Source organism: Athene cunicularia (assembly GCF_003259725.1).
Source record: "Athene cunicularia isolate RWA chromosome Z unlocalized genomic scaffold, athCun1 chrZ_part1, whole genome shotgun sequence".
Classification (NCBI taxonomy): Eukaryota; Metazoa; Chordata; class Aves; order Strigiformes; family Strigidae; genus Athene; species Athene cunicularia.
The window spans coordinates 26,712,821-26,735,734 of NW_020799142.1; the positions used below are offsets into that span (position 1 = coordinate 26,712,821).

General features: G+C 47.1%; 1 protein-coding gene across 3 annotated transcripts in view; it reads right to left on the minus strand.

Annotated features, from left to right (window-relative positions):
* DNAI1 (dynein axonemal intermediate chain 1) overlaps positions 1 to 22,914 on the minus strand; it is a 150,862-nt gene that overhangs the window by 10,792 nt on the left and 117,156 nt on the right. For 2 of the 3 annotated variants that reach the window (XM_026865439.1, XM_026865438.1), the window contains one exon: positions 20,914 to 21,099. In XM_026865439.1, coding sequence (XP_026721240.1) covers positions 20,914 to 21,099 — 186 coding nt within the window. Of the gene's footprint in view, positions 1 to 20,913; positions 21,100 to 22,914 lie in introns of those variants that run through there. The other variant, XM_026865440.1, reaches the window with a different exon arrangement.

Genomic DNA, 22,914 nt, shown 5'->3' on the forward strand with positions numbered 1-22,914 from the left:
GGATCTTGAGGAAGGTGGACTTTTACTTTTCTTCAAACTCTTCAGCTTTTCCTTGCTTGTGGCATCACATACCTTGTCCTTGATCATTGTCTGGGCACTCTGGGACAGTGTCCCTCGTTGCAGAGCCTGGTGGTATTTGCTGCAATGACAAAGGCAGGAAATCTGGCATTACATGGAGTAGGAAGAAACACGGCTACAAGGGCCAGAGGAACAGCTTGAGGTTTGGCACATCCCTGTAACTCCTCCTGAGCCACTGCCAGAGCCCGACACAGCCTTCCCCAAACAGCCGGCCTGGGTTGAAAAGGGCTGAGACTGACAGTAGAGACAGAGGGCAGCTCCCTGCCTGTGGGAGGGTGTTTTTGCCATTGTAAGACACATCCCAAATGCATTGCTGTAAAAAGCTTTCACTTGCAGACTTTGCCTCCTTTTTTCTGACCTTGGGTGCATCAATCTACAGACCTCCATGCCCCTGCATGCCCTGATCAAAACCATCGTGCTGCTCCCAGCCCTTGCCAAGCCTCTCCTCAGCTCATGCTTATGCTACTTACCAGCCTCATCCAAAAGAAAAGAGAGGGAGACACCTACGCCGGCAGGCAGGCCAAATAAATGGCCCTTGCTCAAATTAATTTGATGGACTCAATGGGGAATTGTTTAAATGAGAGATGAATAAAATGTCTTGCTGCTCACAGTGAAGGAGCTGACATGAAAGGATTATTTTTATCATGTGGAGAAAAGGAATAGAAGAGCCCTGCAAAGCAGCGAGAAGAGGGGATGCCTTGCAGTCCCGCCAACTGTGGGAGATGCAGCGACGGCTGTAATCAAAGCAGCTAAAAGGTACTCCTGGAAGGAAGCTGTTATGGTCCAGTTCACGGTTTCTGTGAGATGTGATGCCAACTGTGTGAGGCTGTATTAGGGTAAACACCCCCTGCTCTCCACTACCCCCACATCCCACCAGGGAGATGTCTGTGATCCCACTGTTCCCAATCTGGAGAGAGCAGTGGAGTGAAGAAGACAGATGCCAGCAAAAAAGACAGCCGCCTCCTGGAACCCTCACCAGCGGGATCAGCGCAGGAACCCAGACCGGTGATCTGTATTCCCCCATTCCCTCTGTCTCCCTCTTTTCCTTTTTCCATTAAGAAATGCAAGGAATATTATATTGCTCACCACAACTTGCTCTGTACTTAGCCAATCATCGTGTGCTCAATTAGTGCATTGTAGGTAGTTAATAAATGCTTGAACTTGGAGACATGTTATCCGCTCCAATTGGGGATTTGTGAATCTGAGTCACTTGTCCCCCTTGTCTAAGCGGGACGTGACACATGCACCGGTGACCAGTCCCTACCCATGTCTTACTCTGGCCCTGGCACCCAGGAGCACAGGGTTTTTTGGGTCCTGCCTGCAGACAAAGATGATGTGCACTCTGACTGAAAAGAAGATCTGGACCCCGTGCTCGGGTAAGCCATCCAGGCGGGAGGCAGTTATTTTAATGACAATCCAGTCTTAAGACGCTGATCTGGCTCCAGCCCAAGTCTTTGTACTAAGCTCCTTGACATCCTGTTTAGAAAAGCATTTTAAAATCTAATTGCTTCATGCATATATTGCTGTTTTAATTATTACAGAAGCAGAAGAAAGAATCAAGCAGTAATCAACCTCCCTGATGCTAATACATTTCTGAAAAAGGAACTGGCCATGGGAAAAGCCAATCCAGCATCATCTTATGGAAACAAGAGGGATGCATTCCTAGTGATTGTCCACACTGCCAACGGCACAGTTACAGTGTCACCAGGGGTGACCTCCCTAAACTACTCTTTGCTTTGAGTCACTGAACAGGATGCTGCACATAAATTAATTTTACATGTTTTCTGTTGTGTCTCTGTAATACCAGAATGTAATTCCTTTTGTGCCATAGACCAGTTAAACTCATCAGCTCAGCTGGCTGCTGAAACTAAAGAAGCTTCTTTGCAACAGAGTGTTGCAAAATACAGGCAGGCTGGGAAGAAAACAATGTACAAGTCATTAAGGTCCTTAGGGTAAGCACTTCCCAAGGTAATTGCTCCATCGCTCAGGTAACAGCTTCAGCAAGACACTGGCCAAGCTGTCACAAGCAACTATGTGACAATTAATTGCAGATTTAAGGACTAGAGAGAAGGTGTTAGCAGAGGTTAACTGAAGCTGATGCACATCTAACATTAAATTACATTAAGAGAACAACAGTGGTACAAAGCTTATCACCTTAGTGAGATTGAAAGCCTCAACACACCAGAAGACAGGTCCTGATCCTCGCCACACTCTTTGTGATGTTGGAGCTGAGACAGAGGGACATGTCTGGGGCAGTGCTGCCAGGCAAAAAGACAACATCTGTCCTGGAGGGCCCTTGGAGGACATATCTCCTGATGGAGATGGCAGAGATCTTGCCAGTTCTTCTCCACCAGCTCAGAGGAGATGCCCAAACCAATCTAGAGGAATGGTGAAAACAATTCCTTTGCAGAAATAATGGTGCCTCACCCCACTATATGCCACTGCTTCTCCCACAAAACCATGTGGATTCTGTGTGCAAAGTGAGATGCAGACACCACAAATGCCAAGACATGGTGTTTCCTCCAGGTACTTTGCTGATAATGCTCTCTTCCCCTCACTGCGGGGGAGTGCTCAGTGTCATTTCAGAGCTGGGTGAAACACAGCCCAGCAGGGGATGAGCCCACTGCACTGCAGCATGCTTGGCACCGTGCAAGCGCCTCAGCATCAAGAACAATCCTGAAAAAGAGATATTTTCACAGCTGGCAACCAAGCAGGAAGCGAAAGACAGAAAGGGGCCACTTGTGCTCAGAAAATTAAATCCAAACTTAATTCCAGTAATTATACTTTCATTAACACCCTATTTGCCATAAAGATGCATAAAATCCCTAAGTGAGAGCTGCAGTTGCTCAGAAGGTGAGGAGAAGTTAACCGGGGAAATAAAGTCAGCCTCTCCCTAGACTGTAAAATCCTTAAGAAGCCTGCATTGTTGTAAATGATTATTGTTTGTAAATTAACATCCCCAGCAACCATCTGTAAATGAGCCAGAAATCCAGCGAAAGCAGCAGAGAACCTGTAACAGAACGGATTTATTCCAGCAGCCCCTGATTTAACATAGACAAATGCAAAGTTTCCTATATGACCATCTGGGACTTGGATGCTATTGTGGCGAACACAACACAAGCCAAACACTCACCTCACTCCCTGCTGAAATCACACCATGTTGCAGGCATGGGATTACTGACCGTGTTGGGCTCATTAATGTAATTCTAAATCCTTGGACAGTGGGAAATTAGTCTGGGCGCTGCAGTGAAGCAGGATCAAGCACAGCTGAGACCAACCCTGGCAGATGCTTTTGGTACTTTGTGAAGGTCTTCACTGAATTCACCACCTTGATTTCAGTCCTTCTCTCCAATGTTTCAAGGTCACGTGGAGATCTGATGCAAAGTCTTTTAAGGTCCTTGTGACCCTCCATGCCACCAGGCCCTTTCAAGATTTTGTAAGTGGATTCTTCTGGATCATCCAAGGAATGAATGGGAAATTTGAAATGCCAGTGAGGATACCAACCAACCCCCCAGAATATATCTGCAGACTGCTCTGAGATATCACCCCAGTTTTCCCACTGATAACTCCTCCTCTGGGGTGATTTTTGAGCACTTTACTCTTCCCACTTCTGGTGTAACCTTTGCAATCTCCTGTCTTAGCTCATCTGCCATGCACTTGTCATGTGGATTGGCATCAAAAGTCTGAAAAAGGCAAGTACACAACCACAGGATAAGGTTCCCTCAGAAGAAATAGTTAAAGCCAAGGATGGCTACAGAGGCTGAGGGTGAGAACCACACTCAGCTCCTGTGTAATGCTATAGCATAAGAGTAGCTGTCAGTCTCATAAGTGTTTGATATTTCCTGTCATACAAAAGATAAAGCTTCAGCTATTTTCTCCAGAAGGCTGCAACACAGACAGGCAGCTCCAAGCCAGAATGTACTAATTAAGAAACACTAGGTGAGTGTTAATGAAAGAAGCTTTGGGAGGTGGGAGGAAGTGAAGAGGGTGAACCCTTTTCACCTCCTGTCCCCAGTGCTCTGCGGTACCACATCCTCAGTCACTGTCAAAAAGGAAAGGAGCTTTCTAGGGAGGAAAGAAATAAGATAAGAGATGACAGCTGTGCTGGCTCAATGCTTCTGTTCTCTGCCCCTGGTGATGAAAAACAGACTGTAAAAAGTCTTCATTTTCAGCTAATGGATAGGAGGGTTCCAGTTTCACCTGCGGAAACAGAGGCAGAAGGTAGTTTAAGGGCTGAACTGAGATGTTGATAAACCACACGGGGTACAGCAGAAAAAAACAAGATTGTTGAGGAATGGAGGATTTGCACTAAGGAGACACTAAGGGTGCTAGGCTTGTTCAGCCTGGAGAAGAGATGATTTTGAGTGACCAAACAGGAGCCTGCCAGCACTCAAGAGGAGGATATCTAGAAGGCAGAGACTGGCTCTTTACAGGGGTGTGCAGCAGGAGAATGAGGCACAACAGCCATAAACTGAAACAAGGAAGGATTCAACATGACATATGAAAGTTTTTCTCCACAGTGAGTCAGCCACTGGAACAGAGAGGCTGTGGGAGGTTTTCCAGATAAGCCTAAACCCTGAGAAGCCTTGTCTGATCTCAGGGCTGACCCTGCTTTGAGCTGAAGTCTGGACTAGAGAACTTCCAACACTTCTTCCAGCCTGAACATGACCATGGCTTTGCGATCTCAGGATGTTCTTCATCACCAAGTGTAAACTGAAAGATGAGTTTTGCAGCTCTACCCTACTCTGCCATTGTGATTTTACTGCAGACAGCATTTCTAAGCAAATGTTCTCTTAACCAGATACTGCTCGTAGTGTCAGGACTGGTGTAGCCTTCAATGGGGCAATTCTCAGCCTCTGGGGAATACTGGCACACTGTAAGAATGAACAAGCTCGCCATCACCCTCCTCCCAGGGTATCCAAAGTTCAAGGAAGATGTACAGACTGTTTTGAATGTCGGTATTAGAAGGGTAAAGAGAGGAAGAAGGTCTCAGAGAAAAATGACAACCAGGAAGCACTGAAGAAAACCCCTGGAGAGCTGGCACCATGGGGATCAGAAAGTAAGAACAGTTTCCCGTTGCTTACTGACAAGTGGGAAAGCTGACCTAAGAGGGGAGCTTATATAATCCCAGATGTGGGCAAGTATATCTTTTCCCACTAGGCTTATTTCAGTGGCAGAAAAGGAATAATATTGATTTAATGTCGACCAATGCTTGCTGTTACTGTAACACCTTGTTGCTTCCGAGTGCTTACAGTTTGATTAACACGTGACCTAGTAAATAAGTCAGAATCAAGAGAACCGAAGAGTTCAGGAGTCTGTAAATCTCTTCATATACAGCTACCTGGACTGTTCTGTTGGAGAACGGCTTGCAGAGAGCAAGGCCATAGCTCCCTGCAGGAGCTGGTCGGCCATAGCTCCCTGCAGAAGTCGGTCACAGCCACCTGAGGTAAACAAAGAAAAAACCCAGCGTACATTGATGATAACAAGGACTGTTGTGAGAACAAGGAGATAAGTTGGGGCGCATTATGACCTTGGGGGGTGAAGAGAAGCAGCCCTGAGAGAAGCAGGTTTACAGCTAGGAAGATGTTTATGCATACCAGAGATGCCACAAGGGGCTGGTGTATTATAATGTGACCTTTTAGATGTACCCAATGGCTGAGATATTATAATGTAGTTTCTTGAATGTATCCAATAGAGTTACAAGTAGTGTATTGTAGATTGCTTATATAAGGTGTGATTTCTTTCAATAAAGTTGAAGCTTGCTCTATCATTCACATTGAATCGGCTGCTTGCTTCCTCCGCCCGCCGCACTGTTCCAAGCTGTGATGACCTCTTCATAAAAGCTATGAATCTCTCTCTATAATGTTGCTTGTCATTCCCCCATTATTTCAAGAAGATCAAAAGCCAAAGTAGATTAATAGCATTTAAGCCCCAAAATTTCCATTATGATTCACACAGTCTCAGTCAGTAAACTCATCACACCAATGACTCCTCTTAGTTCTAAAGCACATCTTTCAGTAAAAGACATGGAGTTTCAACCTGAAGGAGTTTGAGGAATGCAGACAAGCTAGTGTCATGCTAAATATGTGTGCTCTAGTCCTTGTTTGCCAAGTCCCATTATATCTCTTTCTGCTAATTTAAAGAGCCTTCCACCATTACAAAACCCTTCCCATGCAGGTGCTTTTAGGCTGAGATCAAGTTATTGCTTAATTTATTTGTGAGGTCATTGAAGTTATGTTTCCCAGACTTAGAGCAGTCTCTTGCTCTTTCCAGACTTAGTTTGCATTTTTTATCAATCAGTCACCTCCACTGAAGTGTCAACTCTGGCTGGGTGCACTGCAGCTCATGATAGATTTGCTAAAGCTTCTCCCAAACACAGGGCACTGGTTTCTTTCCTGCTCTAAACCATCCCAGTGAGGCAGCCAGACTCCGTGTTTGGCTCAGTGTTTCAGAGTCCTGTTGGGAGTTTATGCTTTCCTTTACAACCTCCAAGCCTCTCTTTCAAGCTTCTCCAGTTTCAGGATGCAGCCCCAGAGCTGCAGGGCTGTTTGTGTTGGACTTACACCCACCCCGTGCCACCTTGCTTCTGGCTGTGCTCTGATGGGCATTGCTAAAACAACAGTGTGGTTCCAAGTCATCCGGGCTGGCCTCTGAGACCATCTTGCTGCCAGTGCTGTTTACTTGGCAGCAACACCCACACTGAACACCGACAGCACTATCAACAGGAGCTGGGCCACAAAAATACTCAGCTGAACTTTGCCAGACCCATCTCTTTCAGGCAGAGGCCTCTGCCTACAGCTAGCTTTAAAGACCTGCTAGTCTCAGCTGCCTTTAGCTGAATTTGTGTAGATTTTATGTAGTACTTTTTCTTTAAACAGGGTGTTTATTTTTTAGAGAAAGACCATGTTGAACCATTCTTTCAGGCTATAAATAATACCTTGCAACAGGTTTATCACAGTCCTGAGTGAAACAGCATTTGCCAAGCAAGGTTGAAAGCTCATGGAGTAGTAAGTGCATAGGGAGCACAGTGGTGTTTAAGAGGTCTCATGTTGATAGACAAACAATTTTTTTTTTCTGAAGCAGGGGAAAAAAACTTGATTGTAAATGTTTCATCTTAAAAGTTTCCTCTAATTCCCTCAACCACATCATATACTTCATGGCACTTCTGTAACACCTTTCAGCCCAGTCAGCCCAAGCCTTTGGCTTTCTGGCAGTGGATGAGCAGAGGCTTCTCAGGCTAGGCTTCCCTTTTCCTTCTGTAGCCCAAGTTTCCCAGTCCCCAGGTTGAAGGAGACTTAAGGTTCCAGTGTTTTCATAGCACAGCTTTTCTTCTTGAACAAGCAGTTGGAATTGAAACCCAATCCACCAGCCTTTTGCTCTGCCCTATTAAAAACTCTAGCCATGCAGCAAAGCCTGGCATTTTTATTTTTTTTTTTTTAATGACATGAAAACCACTAAATTATTACGTTCCTGCACTCCCATTTCATGTTCATTTGTTGTCCAGGACAAATAAAATGAAAGCCTTTGAGTTCCTTTTCCTGGCTTAGTAGGTTCCTTCAGTGCAGATCAAAGCAGAATGCCTCATCCTGGAGAGGGATGAGCATCCTCCAGTCTCACAGCTGCATATGCAAAAGCAGTTTCTGGTCATTCTGGTTTCAGTGCCTGACTTCTGACAGCAAGTCAATACAATAATCAGAAAATCAGAGGAGGCAAACAAACACAAAAGCAGACATCGAGCAGTGCTCACATCCATACTTCCTCTGCACTCCTGGGAAGGCGTCTTTCCCCTTTTCTGCAATTCCCAATCCTCAGGATATCACAGCTGATACCAACAACCAAGTGGAGAGATGTCTGCTCTGGCTGAGCAAGGCATGGCTTAGCATGTACCCAGACGGCACAGCTGGCAGGGAGACACAATGCCTTTTATTAGCTCAACTAATATATATCTGGAGAATAAAAGACAAGCTTTAGGGCATATGCACTTCTCTTTTCTTCCCAGGTGTATCTGTTTGTCTAATAAAGGGTGTTATCTGTGCCCATATGTTTTGGCTTGCTCATGTTATTTGAGACCATCCCGGCCACAACAGCCCCAGCCCCTTGGGAAGACAGATGTTTTCACAACAGCTTGACCTAATGGCCTTAATCTGAAGCATTTATCTTGGGGAATTTCAGAGGATGACAGGGATCAGAAAGCTGAAAAAGGTAAATGCAGCAACTATCCTAAAAAAAGAGAATCACAGACCCTTCAGTTTAACCTCACTTTTCAGAAGATGAGTGGAACAAGCCAACAACCCGTAAGTGCCTGCAGGGCGATGCATCACAGCTAACATGGATTTGTACCAAAGAACTGATGCTGAACCAATCTGATTTATTTTTGCAACAAGATAATAGGCCTTTGTGCTGGGTTTACGTGTGTGGCAGGGTTTTGGTAGTTGGGGGAGGGCTACAGCAGCAGTCCCTGTGAGAAATTTCTCGAAGCTCCTCTGGCTCTAAGTTGGACCCTACTCTGGCCAAGGCTGAGACAATTAGTGACAGTGACTGCACCTCTGAAATAACATATTGAAGAAGGGGAATCTGGGAAGAGGAGTTGGAGTTCTGAGGAGAAGTTGTGAGGAAGACACCAAGGGAAACAAACGCTGAGGTCAGTGGAAGAAAGGAGAGGGGTGGTGTGTGTGCCAGAGCAGAGACCCCCTGCAGCCCGTGGTGAGGGCAGGCTGTGCCCTGCAGCCCATGGACATCACCGGTGAAGCAGATGCCCACCTGCAGCCCGTGGAGGACCCCATGCTGGAGCAGGTGGCTGCACCCAAGGAGGCCGGGACTCTGCGGGAAGCCCCGCTGTTGCTGTTGTAGTTCAGCGCTGGGAGGACTGCAACACGTGGGAGGGACCCACGCTGGAGCAGTTCGGGAAGAGCCGCAGCCCATGATAGGGACCCCACACTAAAGTGTGGGAAGAGTGCAAGGAGGTCTCCCCCTGAGGAGGAAGGAGAAGTAGCAACTTGTCATGGACTGACATCAACCCCCATACCCTACCCCATCCCTGCATCACTGCAGGTAGGGAAGGAAGTAGAGAAAATTGGGAGCAAAGCTGAGCCCAGGAAGAAGAGAGGGGTGGGGGGAAGGTGTTTTTAAAGATACTGTTATACTTCTCAGTGCCCTACTCTATTTGTTGTGGTGTTGTTAGCGTTTGAATTAAATTGATGTTCTTTTCCTTCCTCTAACAAGTCTGCCTTTTGCCCATGACAGTAACAGGTGTATCATCCCTCTCTGTCCTTATCTTGACTCCTGAGCCTTTTGGGTTTTTACTCCTTCCCATTCCTGACGGGAAAGGGGTGAGCAAGTGGCTGTGTGGTGCTCAGTCACCATCTGGGCTCAAACCACAAAAACTTTGTGGACAGAAAAGAAACAGAAGTCAACCTAAGGAATACTGCCATTGTCTACCTTGATATTCTGATCCTCAAGTGATGCAGAAGATCCATACAAAGTACACAGAAGCTTGTAAGACCCAGCTGAATAGCTGTACCCAGAGCTGTCAGCACAGAGTTGTGTGCAGCGTTCAAAGCTCTGCGGTCTAGAGGGGATCTAGTCAGTGTTTCTGTTGGTGCTTGGACATTGGGACAGATGGGAAGGCTGCAGGTGTCCAGGAAGGCAGGACTGGAATTTGAAATTACTTTGCTGGACCAAAGATGTGACCTGGAAAACCTGTATGTGATTTAACAGGGACAAATGCAAGATATTGCAAGTGAGCACGGACAATTTCCTGCACAAATACAGGATTGTGGGGAGGGAATGTTCTGCCATCAGGGCTGGGGTTAGAGCGATAATCACCTGGATGGGACCTGGAATTACTGTGGTGCTGTGAAACAGTCAGTTGTGCCACTGCAGAGAAATGGGAGCATCGTGGCCAGGCATGTGAAAGGATCCCTCTGTGCCAGGGAGGGCAGTGACAGAGCTGCACCCATAGGACACCATGCAGCAAGGGCACAGCTCATGGGACATGGTCTGGTGAATAACAAAAAGGAGATTTCAGCCCAATAGGCTGGAGGTGGGAAACACAACACTGCTGAGGCAGGACAGGTCTCCGCACTGACCACCCCATGCGGGGCAAGGGGCTCAAACACTCTCCAGATTGGGAACAGTGGGATCACAGACATCTCCCTGGTGGGATGTGGGGGTAGTGGAGAGCAGGGGGTGTTTACCCTAATACAGCCTCACACAGTTGGCATCACATCTCACAGAAACCGTGAACTGGACCATAACAGCTTCCTTCCAGGAGTACCTTTTAGCTGCTTTGATTACAGCCGTCGCTGCATCTCCCACAGTTGGCGGGACTGCAAGGCATCCCCTCTTCTCGCTGCTTTGCAGGGCTCTTCTATTCCTTTTCTCCACATGATAAAAATAATCCTTTCATGTCAGCTCCTTCACTGTGAGCAGCAAGACATTTTATTCATCTCTCATTTAAACAATTCCCCATTGAGTCCATCAAATTAATTTGAGCAAGGGCCATTTATTTGGCCTGCCTGCCGGCGTAGGTGTCTCCCTCTCTTTTCTTTTGGATGAGGCTGGTAAGTAGCATAAGCATGAGCTGAGGAGAGGCTTGGCAAGGGCTGGGAGCAGCACGATGGTTTTGATCAGGGCATGCAGGGGCATGGAGGTCTGTAGATTGATGCACCCAAGGTCAGAAAAAAGGAGGCAAAGTCTGCAAGTGAAAGCTTTTTACAGCAATGCATTTGGGATGTGTCTTACAATGGCAAAAACACCCTCCCACAGGCAGGGAGCTGCCCTCTGTCTCTACTGTCAGTCTCAGCCCTTTTCAACCCAGGCCGGCTGTTTGGGGAAGGCTGTGTCGGGCTCTGGCAGTGGCTCAGGAGGAGTTACAGGGATGTGCCAAACCTCAAGCTGTTCCTCTGGCCCTTGTAGCCGTGTTTCTTCCTACTCCATGTAATGCCAGATTTCCTGCCTTTGTCATTGCAGCAAATACCACCAGGCTCTGCAACGAGGGACACTGTCCCAGAGTGCCCAGACAATGATCAAGGACAAGGTATGTGATGCCACAAGCAAGGAAAAGCTGAAGAGTTTGAAGAAAAGTAAAAGTCCACCTTCCTCAAGATCCAGGCCATTGTTAAGTTCAGTGAAGCAATGCAAAAACATGACTAGGATGGGTCTTGCAAATGAAGAGCAGTGTCCCCTTTGACATCACTGCTGAGTGAGTCCTCAGGTGTCCAGGACACTGCACAGCCATGAGTAGGAGAGAATTAGTTACATTTTTCCACCTAAATTGCATGACCAGCACAAATGGAGGGCAAACCAACCCCTATGGAGGTGCAGGGGCAACAGATTGCTGCTCACCTGCATCCCAGGGTTTTGTGTGCTTTGCTGGCCAGGACAACCATGGGATGTCTGCTCCTACGTGCTTGCACCACGATCCAGCTCCTCATCCTTTCCCTCATACTATCGACACCTCTTCCCTCTGCCCACAGCAGGACCTGCACTCTCATCCTCCCTTTCTCACACCTCTGTCTGCTGAGGGGTGGCAAGATGGGATTGCTGGGCTGGAGCTGTAACAGCATGCACATCACGGCTGTGTCTGCTGGTGGTCGTTGAGCGTCTCTTGGTGCCTTGTGCCACTTCCTAGTTTTCACCAGTTCTCCAGGGACCTGGCTGCCCCACCTTGAAATTTTGGGCTCAACAGCCTGTGACATCCAACAGTCTTCCTGTGATGGACAAGGCAGGGAGGGAGAAGAGCCTGACAGGCACCGGGCCCTGGTGGGACAGGGTTGTCCATCAGCCCACACCAATGTCTGCTCCTCTCCTGAGGCACAGCCGTTTTGGATGTGCCCCAAAAGCTCTCAGCAGGATGGAAGCACAAAGAGTGGCTGTAGGAGAGTAGATCCATGGTGTCTATGGACCTCTCACTTGGTCACTGTGACTCCCAGAGAGATGAGTGTCCTCATCCCACTTCAACATGGAGAGGAGCTGCATCTCATCCAAGGAGATGCAGAGACCAGATCCAGGACCAGGGCTGGGTCACCCAGGCTCCAGCCACTTCTTTGCACCACATCCTCAGGATGAGCCATCACTTTGGTCTTCAAACACACCCAGAGACTCAAGGGCTGAGCTAACAAGCTTTCCTCTTCCACATGCCTGCTGCAGAGCCAGTGCTCAGCAACAGCTGCACTCCCAAGAGCTGCTTGGGGCTCTCTGGCAAAAAAAGCAGCTCTTCCTCAGATGACCTGGAGGATAAGCATCCATGTTGCCTCCATCAGCAGGCAGCTGTAATCAGTTATGGCAGGGGACTGAGCACCAAATAGCCTCTGCAGAAGAGGCTGCATGCTGGCAGACTTGCTCTCACACACAGACATTGCCGGGAGAATGAGAGTCTCCCAAAAAAGTCTCCCTCATTGGATCTGCCAAAGGCACGCTTTGAAAACATCCTGTTCCCCTGGGCGTCCATTTGCCTTTGTACCAGAGAGGAGAACTGGTGATTTCTCAGGATCCTCCAATTTTCTGGAGGGGAATTAAGTCATGTGCATAGAAATGAATTCACAGAAGACAGCTAAAGAAAGAAACGGGGAGGAAAGGCAAGCCAAGCAGACCATGAGGTTGGGCAGTGCCTCTCTTGACATAACATCATGCTGCGCCCACTTGTCTGCTGCCACAGCTTTCTGCCAGGGCACTGGGGAAAGCAGAGGCTCTGGCTCAAAGAGGAGCTGTGCAAGCTGAACAGGCACATTCAGCCAATCACAGATCTAACCAAAATGAAAGTCCTTTGTAGAAGTGAAGCAGGGCTCTTCCTCATGCATTAGGCATTTCCCAGGACAGGCAGCAATAGGCTTATCAGGCTGCAGAGGAGCAAAGCCTAGGCTGCTGGGGCCTGGGGAGCTTTAGGATGGCAGGCACCAAAGTACAGATACAATCTGTTCACAAGGAAGGGGACACAATGCCTGCAGATGAAACACTTCTTGTAGCAACATATCTGTGCTGGTGTGGAGAAATACAAGGAAAGGAGTAAAATAAGGCCCCACTGAAAACCATCTTGCTTGGCCCAATTCAGATTTCAATATTTCAGTTACTCTTGAATATCCAGAAGACAGCAAATCCAATGGACACACACCAGATTTATGTCCAGAGAGAGGCCTTTCTCTCAGTGACCTGACTATTATTGATCACAAAAGACAATCCCATAGCATTTTTCTCTAAACCCTTAGTATTGCAAAATGGAGAAGCCTTGCATCACTTTCATGGGAAACGCTTTTTATTACACAGATCTTCAAAGAGGAAACTAGAAAGTCAAAGCCAGTCCTCCTGGCTTTGTCAGTGTCCCCCCTGCAGCATGCAGCACCTCACAGGATAAGACTTGTACTTCAGAAATTATTTACAAGTACTACTGAATTTTCTTAAAATGTGACCTTTTCTTGCTCCAGTTGCCAGTGTTTCAATTTAACGTACTAAACACACTTTATCGTGACCACTGGGAACTGACTTCAGCTTAAAATAACTTGTAAATATGCTGATGTTGTCTCTCCACCAACTGACAAACAGAGTGGTCACAGAAAGGGACGTTACATAACAAAAGTAAGGTTGAAGACACGTGGCCAGGAACAGTGAAAAGAAGAGAAACCCCAGGTTTTTGACCTTGGTGTTCAGCAGTTACATAGAGCTCTCTTCTCCCTTCATACAGTCTGATGCAACCCAGAAGTTATTTCACCAAAAAAAAAAAAAAAAAAAAAAAAAAAACTGATTTAATGAGAAGATGTAAGTCCTTTATTGCTGGCTTGTTCGAGTTAGCCCTCCCTAACAGTGCTAGTGTCTAAGGTTGCCACATCTGTTCACAGATCCAGAATTCTTCGTACCTGTCATGTGACACTCTTGGATATCTGGATTTGCTCCATGGAGACACTCTCCTCTGCACAGTGATTATGTCCAGAGTCTCCAGATAAATATCCAAAGGCTTCAGTTCTGCCTAAGAAGGACTGGAGCCTGCTGGCACACAGAGCCTCTCCTTTCCCAAGAAACAGCTTTCCAGCACTAAAAAGTCCCCTTATTTTATCTCAGGTTATGCTAGACTGGGAGATAACCTAATGTGGAACAGTGGAGTAATAAGGGATCCTGGGGAGTTGTGAAGGTCTTCCTCCTAATGGGTTTCCCAGCACAGTGGCACGGCAGGAAAGTGTGGCAGGGAAGGAGCAGGCAGAAGGGGCAGAGGAGCCTGCTTTTGTTAGTGCATGTCAGCATTCACTTCGGTGTATGTTGATTTACAGTTATGAGTCACAGAACTACATAGCGAACAGCTGTGGGTCACAAGCAATGCTGCTCATGCCCTGGCAAGCTGCACACAAGCGGTATGGCCTCTCACTGGCCTCAGCGTGTGCTAGGACCAGCATATGCCAACAGTGGGGGACCGTGGGGACTGTCAGAGCAACCACCTCCAGCTCTTCCTGCTCCAAGGGAGGCTCAGAGCAACCTGTCCCTACAGATGTGTCTAAAACCAGCTCTTCTTGAAGCAGAAACCCACTCTTCTTCATTACTGGGTTTATTTCCCATAGCAAGGAGTCAACTTTAGTGTGTTTGTCCTTATGTGGCCTACACAAGTGACACAGAAAGCTGTGAACAGGTAGAAATAGAGTTTCACAAGTCCCTGGATTTACTCTACAGTGCTCAGCTCTTTCCCGAACAGTACAGAGAGCAGCTATCTCCAACTAGCCTAACTAACAGGGGAGGGACTGAAAGAAAATCAAAAAGCATTTGTAAATCTCAGAAGAAGCAAAGCCATCAAGCTGCAGGTCAGTTTTTATGAGACCCAAGCTTATTTGTGTGTGCCTCCTTATCAGGGGGCCAATCTGCGTCTGGAGGAGGCAGTCCTGGTATAGGCAAGGCACAGCAGCGCTCAATGCCAAATTTCTCCAGCACTGCTTGTGCTCTGTGCTTTTGGGTCAGTGCGCAATTAGCCGGCCCTGAAGAGACACAAGGAAATCGGCCACTGCTCAAACAGCACAGAAGCAACTGTGGGAATCTCAATGAGAGAGGAGCTTTTGCATGAAAACAGAGACTGGGAATTGTACCACTAGAACTCAATGGCAAGACTCAAGCCATTTGGAGAGGAGAGGCAAGTGCTTTTCTCTCAGACAGAATGGTATCACACAAGAGCTGTTGAAATAGAAATTTTGGGGACAACATTTACTTCCTTCAGTGCTAAACCACTCACCAGTCCAAGATTGATGTGATCTCAGAGAACATATCATCTAACCTACAGCTTCCTTCTGTACAGTCCTACATACAGATGGACTGTACTCCTGGGACAGAAGGAGGGAGTTCAGGCTCATATTCCTGTGCTGGTTGGTTCATCCCTCATAGCTACTGAAACATCTCTCATGGCTACAGGAAAACACTAAGAACAGAAACAATCTCATGGTCCTTAACTCCTTCAAGTTTCTCCCCATCACCCTACGTCACAGCAGTGCAGGGCTACAAAGCAGCAAAGTTCAGGATCAAACATCCCACTGTCTGTTCACACTGTTCTGGCTTAATAGCAGCTCTGGACCTGAGTTGCATTCCCCGAGGCTGGGTATAGGGACAAACCCAGGATCCCTTACTGAGAAAGCACTGTGTGCAGTGGGTGCTGCTGGGGAATATGGGGAAGAAGAAATTTCAAGACCCAGCAGATAGCAAAGGAGGCAGCGCTGGGGAGGGGGATAGGCTGAAGAAGAGATTTAATCCACTCTCTTACTGTCTTCCTAAAACTTCACACACTTCCACCAATCTTCCCCAAATCCCCTTCTCTCCTTCACCTCCTGAAAACTCCAACATCCTCCCATTGTCCATCACAGTCCCTCACTCAGATCCTGACTGATCTCTCACAGACCCTGCCATCAGCTATGGTTAAAGAGCCCAAGTGCTTCAGGGATGGCAAAACTCAGTGCCCCTTCCTTGGATGAGCAGTTTTGGGCTAGATCTGACTAAAGGCAAAAATCATTAGGGCTGCAACAAGGCAGGGGGCACACGGAATCCAGGGGGCACACGGAATCCAGAGCTATGATAAGGCACAGAGGGAGTGGAACAGCTGCATAGCATATGCACATGGACAGGAAGGCTCAGAGCCACCTGATGCCCCTCTCTTGTCCCAAACTGCTCACAGGCACCCAGTGTTGGACTCTCAGGTGTGTGCCTGCGGCTCCTGATACATGTGCAGCCCTGTCGCTGTGTCTTGGGATGGATGAGCAGCTGTGTTCCCCTTCCCACTCCACTCATGCCCAGATAGACCCTGTCAGCCAGGATTTACTGCCTGGGTAGTAACTTGATTGTCCCCAAGGGACAGAGAAAGAGGTGACTTGCATGTGAAGAAACCAGTAGCAGGAACAGAGACTGAGATAATCATTCTAGATAATCCAAGATAAATATCCAAGACAAGCATCAGGCCAAGAAGCTGGCTGCCTCCCTGGCTGTCAGCCTGGATACTGGCCAATAGATTTGCCTTAGCCTCAGCAAATACTGTATTGTAACCTTTTTTGGACCTGATTTCTTTTCTTCTTCCACTCTGCTGTGGTATCCCAACGTTTCCAAAAACTCTTCACACTTTTTTGACTATCTTCTGCTTACTTTTGGCATTGATAGGGCCTGTGCCAGGCTATTTTAGCAGTTTTTTAAAAACAAACCAAAGCCCATGAGCAGCTACATTCTTCTGACTGTGATGACAAAATGCTTTAATTTCTTCCAACCCTCGAAATGAAACCCGGAAGGCTTACTAATTAAACAGCTCTGCCCCAAACTGATTCTTCTTACAGCAATGCTTCCCTCGGGTGAACTCAACCACCAAGGTCATTACAAATTAGGAATGATACTTTATTAGTTAAACAATTCCTGCCTGACAACCACTGCAATATTTAAGGAGCACTTGGAGTGCAAAAGTGGCTTGGATGACAGCAGAGAGTTACTTATTCCTATTGCTGAACCTTTAAATACTGCAAGCATTTCTGCCCCAACTCTGAGCTCTGAGAAGGACCCAACTAGTTTCACCAGGTCTTCTTGCACAGGACAGTGTCTGCTGGTGTGAGCTTTCTGCCCAAGGAGGGCTGGGTGGATAAGGAGATGGGTGTTTGGCATGGCCAATGCAGGAGCAATGCAGATGGCGGTTTGATTGCAAACTCACCTTCAGCAAGCTCTGCTCTCTGCCTCGTGGTTGGTCTTCCCACAAGTTTTGGGTTCAGCTGTCTTTGACCCCCCCCACCCTCCATGTCTCCAGGATCTTGGAGCAGGTGCTTAGCAGCTGGGTAGTGTGTTCCCAGAGGACTCCCAGAATACTCACACAATCTAGACACAACAGCAAAAGACACATAAAACCTCTACCAGGATCATATCTCATGAAAATAAATACAGCTCATTGCCTCGGGTCAAGGGGATGTCTGTCCCACTCCAGAGAGTTCCGCTTGTGAGGCTAGGGAGGGCTCCAGGACCCAAATCACCAGGGCAAAGACACAAGGACACACACTGTGCTTGGCACACCCTCTGTGCACACAGATATGCCCTTGACACAACTGTCTGATAGGGGGCAGAGCCCCTGTCATCAGCTTCCTCTCAACAACAAATACACCTTTTCCCATCTGCCACTAAATGATATAGAAGACCAAAACTCACAGGGAGTTTTAGCCATTTTTTGAAGCTTTTACTGTGTGTCTTGGTGAAAGTCACTTCTGAAAATGCCACCTGAATGCTTTCAAAAAGTTCCTGCCTTGGCATATTTGTTCTGCCAAGTCTTCATAAATGAGGCTGTGATAACACCACTGACAGCAAAACTTGGGAGTATTAAATAATACTTCTTAAATATCCCAAAGTGATTTACAAACATGAATTAATTAAGATCCAGATCAACCCTGCGAATTATTTAAAGAGTTCCCCTCCTCACTCAAGGACACAAAGAGAGGAATGAACCAAGGTCTGACAAGAACCCAGGAGTCCTTACACTCCCTATTTCTGCTTATCTACCTCACTGGCTTTAACTAACAGGCAAACCAGAATAAATTCAGAATGGCTGAAATCCCACTGGGACGAAGTTAGCTCAGTATCTCTTGGTAAGCCCTATGTTGTAAGCCCAGTGACAGCCAAGGAAACTGCAGAATATGGAGCAGACAGCACCGCACCTATTTTTAGGGGAAGAAAAGGGTTTAGAATGACATGTGGCTATTAAGAGCTCTCTCATAAAAGGGTGATAAGTCTGCTAGTCACACCTGTCAAAAGCAGCTGTCCCAGCTGTGTGGGAAGATGGTGAAGAAGTTTCACAGACAAACTCCTGTGACACTGGTGTGAAACAGAATGGCAGTGGGACCTGGATGAGCCCCTGGCTGCCTTGTCCCATTGGTACCCTGAGTTCTGCCACATCTCAGCAAAAGGCACCTTCCCATCTCCAAAGGAGCTGACAGAAGCAAGACCAGGCAGCTGAGCTCACAGATGCTGGTGTTGGTGTGAAGGCCCCAACCTCCAGACGCACTGGCCATGACTTGTCTTTCTGGGTGTTGGACAGGTTTCCCCACTGGGGTCTGCAGGGATCAAGTGCTGGAGAGAAGCGACTGGGGTACCCAAGTACCAAGCCAGGCACAAACAGGTTTCTGTATTTGCAAGGAAATGGATGGGATGCCAGGACTCCTCTGCATATGGATATTCTGTGATGGTTAACTTGACTTTGAGAACTCCCAGAAAAGAGGGAGATGTGAAGTCATTCTACAGAGGAAAGCTGGCTGCACAGGGTAAAGGTTTAAAGAGCATGTCATCTTGATCTTCAGATGAGCCAGGATCAATACCCTGGAAGTACATCTGACTCCCCACAGTGAGATGATACTCTGCTGAACACGGCTGGAGACTTGCTGCTAACCAAGGACATGAGGACTGCTGCTGGCACAGAAAGGAGATGGACAGGACAATGCAGTGGATGGCATCTCCTGCTATGCCAGGGCTTGACTTCTATCTGTTAAAGCACCCTCTCGCAGCAGCTAAACCTCCTGACCACAGGGTCCTGGACACAGGCATTTGATGCAGCAGATGCCACATCAGCTATGAAAGATGAGCTCACTTGTCCAGTTGTGGCACTGAAAGACTGCTGAGCTGGCTGGGCTGTATCTGCCACCTTACCACTACACTGCATGTCATTGTTTTAAATTCTCATCTCTTTCAGAAAAGAGTTTGTGGTAGCCAGGGGACCTGCACACATCACTAGCCACGCCTTAACATCCGTCCTTCTCCGCATGTGCAAGAAACATTCAGTGTTTAGTGTCCCTTCAAACCTAACCAAGCAAGCAGAAGACAGATAGCTTAATAACATCAGAGCAGCAGAGTCCATTTCCATCCCATTTATACGTTGCCTGGGATATGGTACCTATTGGTTTAAGGTCAGTAATAAGTGATTGAGCCACTCCTGAACTCACACAGTTTAAACTGCTTTGTCAACAACATACAATTTGCCTCTGAGGAAAGTCGACAAAGGGAGATGAAGACATTCATTCCTGCACGGAGGGCTGCTGCTGGACACCTGGAGTGGAAGGAGATGTTCGAATTCATTCTCACCCACAGCACAATATTGCTGGGTGCTGCTCAGCCCACAGCTGGGCTGTGGAGGAGAGCATCCATTTTTTATGTGTGTGTGACCCATCGCCACCACTGAACCCTTGTGCAGCCAGGGTCCATGGCAGACACTGCTTGCCCATGCCAGGAAGGACTCATAAAGCAACCAGGAAATTTGTCTTGAGCCAAGCTGATGACAGCCCTGAGAGCCTGCATGGTGTCTGGCTGTGGTTTCATTGGAAATAGAAAAGCATAAAGCATATGAGACATTCTCCTCCACACCTCCTGCAGCCAGCCCCAGGTAGACTGCCACACTACTGTGTTTTCTATGCCCTGTCAGCACAGGGAAGATTCACATTTCCAGTGGTGTCTGGCTGAAGAAACTTTTTAAAAATCAGAAGGCTCTGGAGTGGCATCAAGGTGATTAGTTCCTGGCCAGAGACCCTGCCTAATAGAGTGTGTTTGTAGAGGGGTATATAAATAAAAGATTATCATCCTGAGAGATTGCTTTCTTGGATCAGTTCTAAAAAGCTTGAAACTGAGAAAACTCTGCTAAATAAGAGACAACTGGATATGAGAATTACCTGGACTCAGAAAGGACACTGCACTTAACAGCCATTCAACTCATAGCTGAATGAAGCCCAGAAAGAAAGTCTAGTAAAGGATCAATGTGGGAGAGAGAGGTCATCATCCTTTATGACTGGGTGGGAAAAGGAGCTTCACCAACTCAGAGGCACATGCATGTCCTTGCTGTCACTTGAGCAAGGATCCCAAGTCTTCACACAAATTAAAGACAGTACTTGCTCTGGAGAGATGACACAGTGGCCATGGGACAGGTTCTGATAATTCAGAAGCTCAAAGACAGGCAGAATGGGCTCTGTGGGATCACTCAGGAAGGAGTTGAGACCTCCTTTACTTAGTTTCAAGGAGTTTTGCAAATAAAACTCAAAACTCAGAAAAGATGTGAGCTTTGGGAAACAAATGAACCTCTGCAGAGCTTCTGGGCTTGTCTGGACCATGGTGAGAAAGTACCCACAGACAGCAAACTCCTTTCCCAACAGTCCCCACTTCTGCCCAGGAGTGAACTGAGCCTTTCTCCTCATACAGGAACAGAGGCAGCAATCCAACATCCCAGACATCCTACCCAAAAGGCTTGAGATAATCTTAAGCACCTTGATAGTAAGATCAGCTTTGCCAACATCATCGCACAGAAGGAGAGAGACAGTGATAAGGTATGGAGGAATCTGCTGTGTTTGGTACCTCCATTAGGGGAATGCAGGTCCTCCTTACCTTAGGCATCCTGCGCAGATTTGGAGAGAGCTTCAAGGAGGTAATGTGGCCTCGTTCATCTCCAACGATGACAACAGGGTAGACAGGGTTAAACTGGATATGGGTTATTTTATTTTTCTTCTTGGCCACCACTAGCTGGGTGCAGAGAGCTTCATACTTATTAACGCTTAGATCAAACACATGGGCCTGGGGAAAAAAGGCAAAGAACACAAAAGGGATTAATCAGGCAAGAACATCACGAAGCAGCAGAATGATGGTTGGACAAATCAGAGAGAAAATGGTCCCATGGAAAGGCAGCTTCAGCACACAATTACCATCTGCTGTCAGGGCCTTTGTCCTCTTTAAGTAACCAGTGTGCAGAAGCTGCCTAATGCTTTTGAGGGACTGTCCTCCTCCTGAGGGGACTCGTGGAGCGAGGACTAGTTCCCTGCTGTGGGTGCAAGCTCTCTCCAAGACCCTTGGCAAGGCTCCAGATGATCCAGGCTGGAGACGGCTCAGAGCCAGCATTGCTAACCCCACAGGTCTTAATCTCCCTTCTCAGCGCTGCAAGTAACAAGACAACCAGGTGTTAAATCAGAGTCTAACACAGATTGATGCACAAAGCAGGGAATGCTGTCAGAAATACTTATTACCCCTTATTGCAGAGCTTTCCAACATTTCCAGCTTAATAATAACATTAAAGACTCAAGCCAGTAATTAATAGGGAAGTGATGGGAACATGGACAGTATGATTAAGGGCATACCCTGAGGTAAAGCCAGGGAAGCACAGGCAAATGCACAACACAGGCAGCCCAGTCCACCTGCTTTGGATGCTATCTATGCCTGCATACATGTCCTCCCACAGCAGGGAGAAGTGCCAGCTAAAGACTGGCCAAATGGGAAAGGTGAGGATGGAGTGAGACAGACACGAGGCCCTGCTCAGGTGGGATTCCCACTGACACGGACCTCAGACCTATGGCACTGATGCAGCAGTGTTAACTGTGTGTTAACTTAACATTATCTCCCAGTCACTGGAGTCAGCTCCCATCATTATTACAACCTGCAAAGGCTAATAGAACATGGCGTACCTCTTCCCCAGTGCTGAAGAGACCAGTCTGCAGCATGTTGGACCTTGAATCCCTGTGGAGACTTTCAGCCTTATGTTTCTTTTCCCTTTTCTGCCTTCAGAAAAACTAAGGAAGGGAATATTTTATGCTAACAAGTATGGTGGGAATATGGGGGAAATTAGGACTGAACTACTTGTACATCTCCTGCCAGCTGTATCTTGTTTACCAGCACTTAGGAGACAGATGAGACATCTTATTTCAACATTGTGCCATGCTCACAATTTGAATCTAGGAATTATCTGAAATCAGAGAGTGTTACCCTATAAAAGCTTATTCCAAAGAGCAGGGAAGATTTTGTATCAAATCAGTACATGTACTTTCCCGTGACCCCACCAGTGAGTTGGTGAATTTTATCTGAATCCATATACAGCAAAGAGCTGGGCAATGTGCAAGAACATGTCCCAGGCAGTCTCATGAGCTGTTGTGTCTTTGTAGCACTCAACATCTAGCAATCTGTGATGTCCTTGGTCTGGGCAGGAGTACCATGCAAAGGTTTTACAGATGCAGAAAACAAGATGAGGAAGACTCCCTCCAGACTGAAGTAAAATAAGACTTTTCCAGATGGGGAATAGCTTAAAAAGTGAACAGGGTTCTCGGACATATTTTGAACAAAACCATGACAGTATAATTCAAGAAGAGAATTCAAAACAGTAAGCACAGATGAGAACCTGCCGTTTGGAGAGTCCTGACCAAGTGTCCTGGTTTTGGCTGGGGTAAAGCTAATTGTTTGGTTTGTTTTTTTTTTTTTCCTTCCTTCTTAGTAGCTAGAATAGTGCTGTGTTTTGGATTCAGTATGGTATTTAATAAGAAAAGAATGTTGATAATGTACTGATGTTTTTAGTTGTTGCTCAGAAATCCAGGACTTTTCAAGAAGCTGGGGGGGGGGGGGGGGGGG